This window comes from Mercenaria mercenaria, unplaced genomic scaffold, assembly GCF_021730395.1.
Source record: "Mercenaria mercenaria strain notata unplaced genomic scaffold, MADL_Memer_1 contig_639, whole genome shotgun sequence".
Classification (NCBI taxonomy): domain Eukaryota; kingdom Metazoa; phylum Mollusca; class Bivalvia; order Venerida; family Veneridae; genus Mercenaria; species Mercenaria mercenaria.
The window spans coordinates 4058-14658 of NW_026463525.1; the positions used below are offsets into that span (position 1 = coordinate 4058).

Consider the following 10601-nt stretch of genomic DNA (forward strand, 5'->3'; position numbering starts at 1 on the left):
GTAGAAAACAGCTTAAAGATATCAAGTGTCTGACTTTCATTAAAATATTTGATCTTTTTGATATATGCTTACCTCATCAATGGTATTTAAATTAAGTTTGCATAAAATACTACATTCATATTTAAATGTCATTTACTAACAATTGAGTAAAAGGGACAAAGCCAGATTTCTAGTGGAAGAACACATTTTACTGTGTTTATGTATATATATATATATATATATATATATATATATATATATATATATATATATATATATATATATATATATGTGTGTGTGTGTACTGTTTAAAACATTATGCATAGTGCTGTTAATACACATAAACTTTTTCATTTTGTATTAACATAAACTATATGAACTAATAATTTATATTTTTAAATATATGATTTGATCTAATATACCTTTAAGTATTTACGATCAAATAGACGCTTCAAAGTATAGTCAAAATACCCAAACATAAGTAATATTCAGGAGGACATTTTAAACTTTTTCAGTAAATTTCAGGTACCTTCGTGATGACACATTTTAAGCAAACGTTGCAAATACCACCATCGCCGCAGATGCCAACAACTACGCAACCGCCAACAAAGGAGTTTTGTACCAAAACGAGTCCCCCCGCTGTGTATACCATATGTACGTGGGATGTAAAGATAGACAATATAGTTTCCGGGATAATACACAGTACAGGACAATGGGAGACGCATATAACACGAAAACTTTACAATGTTCTAAAGCAAGATAGAAATATAACATTTATTGATATTGGTGCTAACATTGGATATTTTAGTTTACTCGCTGCTTCAGTAGGACAAACGGTGGTTTCAGTAGAGCCATGGAACGAGAATATAGAAAAGTTACGAATTTCTATTCGAAAGAACAAATTTGAAGGCAAGATTACTATTTTGAATAACGCTGTTTCAAATGATCGGCGAGTGATACATTTTCATGCACCATACAAGTATAACCTAGGAGCTACAAGATTGTTGCCTGATCCAACTAAGACTGATATCAATGTTTTCTCAGCTACGACTATTATTTTAAACGACCTGGTAAACTACATCCATACTAAAGATATCGTCATTAAAATAGACATAGGTAGGAACAATTCTTTCTGGTTTTTGAAACATTAGAAAAAAATAATTTGCACGCTTATAAATTATGTATTCAGTGTTACAAAGGAAATGTTTCAAATATTCAGATATTAGAGGAAACGACCAGGATATTGGATAAATTGAATTATGGGGGGAATTGTAGAACATACACGTACAGTTTAGTTTATCAAGTTATTTAGTTCTGTTTTTAAGAAAGTGAGACCACTATGAAAAAATAACATGAGGTTTTTCATTCTTTTCAGATGGATTAGAGTGTTACGAGCTAGATAATATAATGCAACATATTCAATAAATCCAAAGTAGTATATATCAGCAGGAAATTTATACAAGATGTTATTATATAAATTCAATGTTATATGTCAATACATGCATCAGCAGGAAATGATAACCTCCTGTTTTTAAAAATAGTGTCCGTTACTTTTGAATTCTGATGTCTTATTTTCATTTTTCAATTCAATGAATGCAAACTTTCAGGGAAAAAGGTTGAAGTACATGTGAATTCCTGCTTTTACTCTTCAGCTGGAAATGAATGCAAACTACTCTTTTGGACATGTGTTTTTTTAGCTTTTTTTTCTTTGGTGGGGGTGTTTAACGTCGTTCCGACACAATTTATGTAATATGGCGACTTTCGGATTTTAACGGTGAAGGGAGACCACTCTGTGCATAAAATCATCACAAGCGGGCACCTGGGTAGAACCATCGACTTTCCGGAAGCCAGGTGGATGGCTTTCCCATCTGAAGAATTCAACGCCTCGCGTGAGGCTCGAACCCACATCGGTAAGGGGCAAATGATTGGAAGTCAGCGACCTTAACCATCAGCCACGGAGGCCCCTTTCGTATTTTTTAATTCTAATGTCTTATTTCCATTTCCGGAGGGAAATGAAAGCAAACTATGAGAGAAAAAGTGTGCGGCACTCATCAGCTATGTGTCTTGTTACCATTTCAGCAGAAATGATAACATTTTAGCAAAGTATTAGAACAATAGGCAGTGGTGATGTGTAATTTCCATTTCATCACGTAGTGTATGCAAACAGATACTGGACACGGTACTTTTTTAATTTAAATGTCTTACTTTTTTTCAGAAGGAAACTAATGCAGGGTATGAAAAATCAGTGTGTGGTATTTGTGAACTGGAATGTTCTTTTTTTTATAGTACCATGTTATTGAAAAGAATGCAAACTGTTGAAGAAATGTCGTATGATATTTGAGAATTTCAGTTTCTTATTTCCATTTCAGAAGGTAATGAATGCAGAGCACTAGAGAAGTCGAATGAAATATTTGATAAATTCAATGTTTTATTCATATCTATGGAATGGGTCGTGATGAAGAACTTTGAATATGAAATTGACACCGCTTGTACACGGGAAAATATAGAGCAGATGGTGGAATTTTTGACAAAACAGAACTTTGTGCCTTTCGGGTTTTCCAAAAATTTACCACTTAATCCTGAAGAAAATAAAAAATGGACAGAAGTCGACGTATACTGGAAACCAAGAAATGCAGAAAGTTAAAAACAACGTTTACTTACATAAGCTTAGCTGTGAAATTTGAAAACTTTCAAAACAACTTAAGAATTCAAAATCATATTGTATTTTTTTATACGAAGCTTATAAAAACAGTAAGAGCAGAGTTGTTACAATTCATCTCATTTTAGCACAAAGAATATTTATTGAATCTGTGTTATCAGTGTTATCAAGATATTTATGACTTTGCAGAAAGAACTAGATGTGTGTTCTTCCGACTACAAAAGATATATGCAACACAACTTTTAAGCATACTGAATATTTTTCACTTAGTCCAAGACCATAACTCTGACCTGTCTCAGTAAAATCCAACCAGAACACAAATTGCACAACTTCACAGGCTATCCAACAATCCTTTATTATGTTTTATTAGTCTAGGCACGTTTTGATATAAATGGAAAAATGTTTATGCTATAATGCATATTTTGACTAAACCATGAACCGTAACATTAGTTATACAGGGCGATATATTAGTATGTGGTTTTAGCCCCTGAAAAAAGTTTATGAGGGCCGGAATGTTAATGCTTGGAGATAAAGACTTTATTAAAGTGTAAACATCCCTGGTTCATCTGGGTGCTGTCTCCAAAAAATATATGACCACTATATGCAAATTATAGAGGTCAAAAGGTCATGCATTAAAACTGATATTTTCACATAATTTTTGGCACTGATGCAATGATTCATGAATAATTTCTCATTATACAGGATTTGATTTACAATATTAGGATTAAATAAACCATACACTTGTATCCAATTAATAAATTATGACTCGCACCCGAAAACGTATTGTATGCTCATATATAAAGGTTAAAGGTCACAGGGTATATATACAGAACAAAACAGCTAACCGCATTTGCTAATTTTCAAATATCTTTGTAAATTCTGTAAATACAAATTTGAAATTTAGCATACTTTTAGAACAAACTTTTGTTAATAACATAATAAAATTTCAAAAATATTAAGTGACGCCAACATATAAATTCTATTCAATTTACTAACTCACCTCATTTGTAAAAAAGTCACAAAAACACATAAAAGCTGTGTTTTAGTGAACAAGTCAATACTATTTGTAAGAATAAGAACTGTTCATATTAACATTTTTTCTAGCAAATGGTTAAATATGACACGAATGGTGAATGCTATTTTTAGAAAAAGCAAGTTAACGAAGTTATTCCATTATCTTCCCAAAATACGTTTTTCGTTTTTAGTATGTACATGCACATTGTTAACATGTTTGTTTACTTTTTGTGACCTGTTAAAAAATTGGTTTAAATCGTAAAATGAATGAATATTGTTTCTGAAGACGTGTTTTGGTTTTGTTGTAAGTTCGGCATTTTATCAATTACATATTGTTCTGAGTGTACATTACATTTCAAAAAGTATTTAATGTTATTTTTTGAAGATATTGGCAAATAAATATGAAGGGCACTTAGCTATTTTGTTCAGTATCTATTAGTTATATACAATTTTTGGAAAGCTTTTATTTTACAGATTAAAAACGTCCCAATAAATCTTTATGTAATATTTGCATACATTTTATCATGAAATACTGTTGAAGTTCACCTTCGGCAGAAAATATTGTAAAGTTTTAAATGTTTTATTTCGTTGCTTTATTAGCTCGACTTTTCGAAGAAAAAGTAGAGCTATTGCTCTCGCCCCAGCATCGGAGTCGGCATCGCCGTTGGTTAAAATTTTTGATTAAGTCAAACATATTTGTTACTATCAAAGCTATTGACTTGAAACTTAAAGAGAATTCCTATAGTTTTTTTCCTTTCATAGAATTTTTTTAAATTCACATATATGATAGGAAAATTTGTGCTGAAAACAATGAACAAATAAAAACAATAGGTCACCAGGCTTGTTTTTGTGAAAAATTGTTTTGAACACACCCACTGTTGCTGAAACTACTAGCGATTTTTCAACATTTTCATAATTTTCTGCTTTTTTATAAATACCAACCAAAATATACATCAAGACAGCACAATAAGGTTTTTTTCTTTTTACAGATTTTATTATATACTTATTTGATATCATAGTCATATTTGTAATACTCTATCCTTACAATAATGGATACAAATGAAAAAAATATCGTTTCATATTTACTTTTGTGAACTTTTTTTCAGTGAAAAATACCCATAGTGAAGAATATTTTTTTTTAATTTTGAAAAAATTCTTTCATATAATTTTTTCCTGTTTTTTTTTTTGTGTATAGATAATTGTATTGTGAGCATAAAAATGGCTAAACATGTATGGGTCACCAGGCTAAATTTTATGTTAAGACCGCTAGAATACAACACCTGTTCGGACGGAAAATGGCGCGAACCTGGCCAAATTGATTACATGTATGTCTGCTACAAGTTAAAAAATTTTTTTAAAAATTCTTAATTCTTTCTATAATTGAATACTAAATAATCTGAAAGGTAATATTGTCTTATCAGTACTAAGTCAATTATCTTACATTATATGAACAACACTGTCTTTGTACCAAAATGCGATGTGAAAACACAACCGCAAAAATAGCAAGATACCTGTCAGGCATGATACTTGTCAATACAACATAAACCAGTACCAACATTTGATTACTGATAAAACTTATCAAAAATGTTATTTCATTCAAGATTCCTCATATTTAAGACTGTCTGTAACACGTTTCAATAAATGTTGACTTCAGTTCAGTTTTCCATAGAAAGTGTCGACTGCGCAGAAAGATGCGCATAAAAAACTATCGGAATTCCCTTTAAAATGGTTATTTACTATCAAAGTCTACACCAGGAGAAACAATTCCCAAAACTCTGATTTGAATTTTGATGGAATTATGCCCCTTTTTGACAAAGAATTTTGGTTAAGGTTTTTGATAAAGTCAAATATCTCTGTTACTATCAAAGCTATTGAGTCGAAACATTAAATAGTTTTTTTACTATCAAAGTCTACACCAGGAGAAACAAACTCTCTAACTCTGGTTTGAATTTTTACAGAGTTATGCCTCTTGTTAACATTTTTTGGTTAAAGTTTTATAAAGTTTTTACTGGCAAAGCTCTAATTTAGAGTCAAGCAATGAGAAAATGTCGAGTGCGCTGTCTTACGGACAGCTCTGACTTGTTTTAATTCGGGTTGAGACTACTTAACCGAATATTTCTGATTTCTTATGAAGATGATTTTTTTTTTGTCTAACTAATGCAGTCAGTTTGATCATACAGATGCTTCTCAGTTTAAATATCACAAATATATGTTAAAGATCCAAAAGTAGCAGTAAGTGCTATGAAGTATAAATAAACATGATCATATTGCCTACTGAAAAGATGCAAAACCTTGCATATAAAAGGGTATTATTTATCAACTACATCAACTACATCGATATTTTAATAATAAACCATTCAATTACGTTAATATTTGAAAAAAAAAAAAAAAAAAAAAAAAAAAAAAAAAACAGAAAAACTTTGCCAAAAAAAAAATTCATTCAATAAAGTTGTGACTTGCGTCTGTGTTCATATTCTGGAAATGTAATATTGTTAATAGCATTTTTATATATCTATCAGAACCAATCGTAATTTCATTTTTGAATTAGTTCTAAAACTGAAGAAAAACACATTACTTAAACTATATGATAAAAAAGGGAAGTAATTTCATCTACAAACAAAAAGGAAACTTAATTTGGGTGCATGTGACCTTGACCTTTGCACATGTCATATTGTTTATAATGGTGAATATTTAACTGGCGTCGTTGGAATATACCAACAAAAATTGCAAGCCTATATATGTATTATGTAAGGATGATGTCGGCTGTATGTGGGAGTCGCTAAAACATGTACATGTACTTGTAAACTCATGATTACAGAACAATTTTCAGTATTGTTAAATAATTCGTTTATGTGAATTTTTTATATATCTATCAGAACAAATCGTAATTTCATTTTTGAATTAGTTCTAAAACTGATTTACTGAAGATAAACATACTTATTATATTATATGATATGAAAGGGAAGTGATTTCATCTTCAAACAAAAAGGAAACTTAATTTGACCTTGACCTTGACCTTTGCACATGTTATATTGTTTATAATGGTGAATATTTAAGTGGCGTCGTTAGAATATATCAACAAAAATTGCAAACCAATATATGTATCATGTAAGGATGATGTCAGCTGTATGTGGGAGTCGCTAAAACATGTACATGTACCGGTATTTGTAAACTCATGATAACAGAACAATATTCAGTATTGTTAAATAATTCGTTTATGTGAAATTAGCAGAATAGCAGCATAGAGCAATGAGTTCATACAAACATTCGGAAATATTTAACTGATTTCCTATATGAAAACTCATCTAGGTTATCGGTATATAACACATTTACTTGGTTTGAAATAAAACTTTTAAAAGAGGTAAAATTTCTTGTTTAAATTGGTAGTTGACGAAAGTCCCCACCTGTAATGGATGAAACAACTTCTTTCCAGCGGAGCCCACGGCAGATGTGATATTTACCTTCCCAGCATACATTCTAGACCGATAGTGCTGGAAACAGTACCAGTACTGAACACTGGTCGGGATTCAGCCGCAACCTTGAATCGAACCCGGACCGCTGTAGCCCAGTCTGCTTACTTCTGCGCCACTCACTCTCTATCAATAGAGAGTTTAAATGTACAAAGGACATACTCTAATTAAGTAACTATGTACCAATAAGCTTCATCTGGCGAAAGAATACACTTTAAAGTAATTTACATAAAGAATTATTCAAAAGTCATTTTAAGATGCTTGTTAATTAAGCACTGTAACCCAATACTCATTGTGTAACTTTGAAAAGTTTGTCAATCTTAAGTGTTAATGTAACGTAGATTTTGGTGAAATAAATGGTACGCTAAACAAAGCATGATATAGTAGTACTCAGTGGTACCCAGTCATTGCTCAATGTGTGGTAAATTGTTGGAGAAGGCATTTTGTTCATTAAAATTATGTAAAAGCGACTTGTAATAAGAACTCACAAATATAAATAAAATCGAATTATACATGTGTTATGCAGTACATTGTTTCAAAAGTAAATATCAGTATCGGTACATATATTACCATGAAAGCATGCTGAAAAAAACAAGAGGACTGCCTTACGGGTGCAGATGCTCATCTGTTTTTTTTTGTCTCTGTGTAATAGAAATATTGTCATACCCATGATATTTTAAGTTCAAAAGGGGTCGTAATTCTTGCAAAAAACAATGTAGAGTTACTGTACTTGCAGCTTTAAACGGAGAATAACTGCTCCAAGTTTTAAAGCAATGACTTTGACCGTTAATGAGAAAAGTTGCCCTAAACGCAAACTTTAAGCAAGAAATCTGATAGTTTCTAAGTCCAAAAGGGGTCATAATTCTTGCAAAAAGAAGGATTGAGTTATGTTTCTTGCTTTACAGAGTCAGTCTTTGATCGTTAATAAGTGTTGCAAGTTTTACAGCAATAGCTTTGATAGTTTAGGAGAAAAGCTGACCTAAACACAAAACTCGAACAAGACATCTGATATTTTCTATGTTCAAAAAAGGCCATAATTCTTGCAAAAAGCAGGATGGAGTTATGTTTCTTGTTATACAGAGTCAGCTTTTAATGGTTAGCAAGTGCTACAAATTTTAAAGCAATAGCTTTGATAGTTTAGGAGATAATTAACCTGACCGTTAAACTTAAATAAGAAATTTGATATTTTTGGTCCAAAATGGGCCATAATTCTTGCAAAAAAGCAGAATGGAGTTACGTTTCTTGCTGTGCAGAGTCAGCTATTAATGGTGAACAAGTGTTGCAAGTTTTAAAATAAAAGCTTTGATAGTTTAGGAGAAAAGCTGACCTAAACATAAAACTTAAACATGCAACGCCGACACAGACGCCAACGCCAATTACGATCAAGTGATGACAATAATTTTCAAACAACAGCTGTCACAGAAGACAGCGCGCTCGACTATTTCGATGCTGGATAGTAAAACTTGGCATATCTGAGGAAACTGGGGCTGTCACAAGAGTGATTTCAATGCAGGATTAAGATATTGCACAATAGCCTGAGTCAAAAATATTAAGTAATAAGAGAGGTAAAGATAAAGTGTATCAAACACTATATAAGTATATTCTAAGCAAAAAGGGGGCATAATTCATTAAAGATTGGTGCAAAAGTTATGCACCTTGTGTCATAAGATGTGGGTGATGATGTGGAACAACTTCTTCAAGTTTGAATTAAATATGCATTTCATAATTAAAACTGAGATGTAGTGAAAATGCATCAAAATTAACCTTAAATTCTAAGTAAAAGGGGCTTAATTCATGAAAAAATGTACTAGAGTTATGCACCTTGTGTCATATGATGTGGGTGATGATGTTGAACAATTATTATAAGTTTGAATCAGATCCATTCAGCAATAACAGAGATAGAGTGAAAGTGCTTTAAAACTTTAACCTGAAATTCTAAGTTAAAAGGGGGAATAATTCATGACAAAATTGTGCCAGAGTTATGCACCTTGCTTCATATGATGAGGGTGATGATGTTGAACAACTATTTTAAGTTTGAATCAAATCAATTCAATAATAACACAGATAGAGTGAAAGTGCATCAAAATCTAAGTGAAAAGGGGGACAAATCACGAAATATTGGTACCAGAGTTATGACCCTTAGGTCAGATGATGTGGGTGATGATGAGGAATAACTATTTTGAGTTTGAATCAAATCCATTAAGTAATTACAGAGATAAATAGAAAAAAGAGAAAGTGTAAAAAACAAAAACTTTAATTAACCAAAGTGGGACGCGGAAAGACGCCGACGCCTGGTCGAGTAGGATAGCTCTCCTTATACTTCGTATAATCGAGCAAAAAATCAGATGAGCCAAAAAGGAACCCCATATTCTATAACAATGTTTAAGATATCTGTGTTAAATTATATACAAACATTTAAATATGCAAGGGAATATACAACTATCAAAGATCATATGTTTTGCTGTACATGATATATATTGATGATAACATAAGTGCCAATGAGCTGAGGTCTGATTTAACAAGTACATAATACGGTAAATATTAATCTTTATGTCTATAGTATTGATTGTGACCATCTGCTGATATGTTTTCTATATAATTGAACAATCCCTTACGCAAGTAGGGTACCACAAACCTTTTGACAAAAGCTTTGTAACGATCAACTGATGCCAGTAACGTAAGTACTATTTAGACCACTGAATAGAAAGTAATGTCATTTAGTGTTTAACAATATGGTTCAGACAACTACATTCTATAAAGGGAGATAATCTAAAAAATGAGCGAGATAGACTCATCATTTTATACACTTCAGTTTCTTTCAGTGGTCTTTATCGTTGTGTGAAATTTCAACAAAAATGATTGGTTAAATTTAGAGTTATTCTTTGGAAAAGAAATGTTATATGTAAGTTTAATAAAGGGAGATAATTCAAAAAGTAAGCTAGATAGATTTATTGTACTTGTACAAGGCACTTTTCCTTAATGTCCTTAATTTTTGTATGAAGTTTGAATGAATTCCTTTTATCACTTTTGGATAACATATTAATAGTATCTATAGATGACATTGTCTCAACGTAAATAGATAAAGTGCACGACCTTTGACTCTAATTTCAGACATTGTTTCTATTTGTCATGTTCTGTTTTAGCTTTGCATCAATTCTAAGTGACTAAAAATAGTTTCATAATACATTTAGGGTATAATTTTCCAGAAAAATTGCCAGTACATAATCATTGAAAAAAAAGCTACACAAAAAAGTTGCAAAATCAGAATTTCATAGCATGACCTTTTGACCCCTCTAATTTACATAAAACATCGTTATATTTTTGGAGATAGCTATCAAAGTAACCGGTAAGGTTCAAGCTTCAACAAATATGTTGTCTTCGGGCATTAACATGCCGGCCCTCATAAAATGATTTCTAGGGCATTTTTGTCACTAAAACCACCAGACTATATGCAAGATGTACGAATTCCCATACTGTGT

The 10601-nt window shown here is 31.5% G+C and overlaps 1 protein-coding gene across 1 annotated transcript; it reads left to right on the forward strand.

Annotated features, from left to right (window-relative positions):
• The first annotated feature begins 339 nt into the window (after window positions 1-339).
• Window positions 340-7019, forward strand: LOC128554685 (uncharacterized). Its single transcript, XM_053535995.1, has 2 exons — window positions 340-1095; window positions 2349-7019. The coding sequence occupies exons 1-2, from the start codon at window positions 516-518 to the stop codon at window positions 2621-2623; spliced, it is 855 nt and encodes a 284-aa protein (XP_053391970.1). The 5' UTR covers window positions 340-515; the 3' UTR covers window positions 2624-7019.
• The last annotated feature ends 3582 nt before the right edge of the window (window positions 7020-10601 follow it).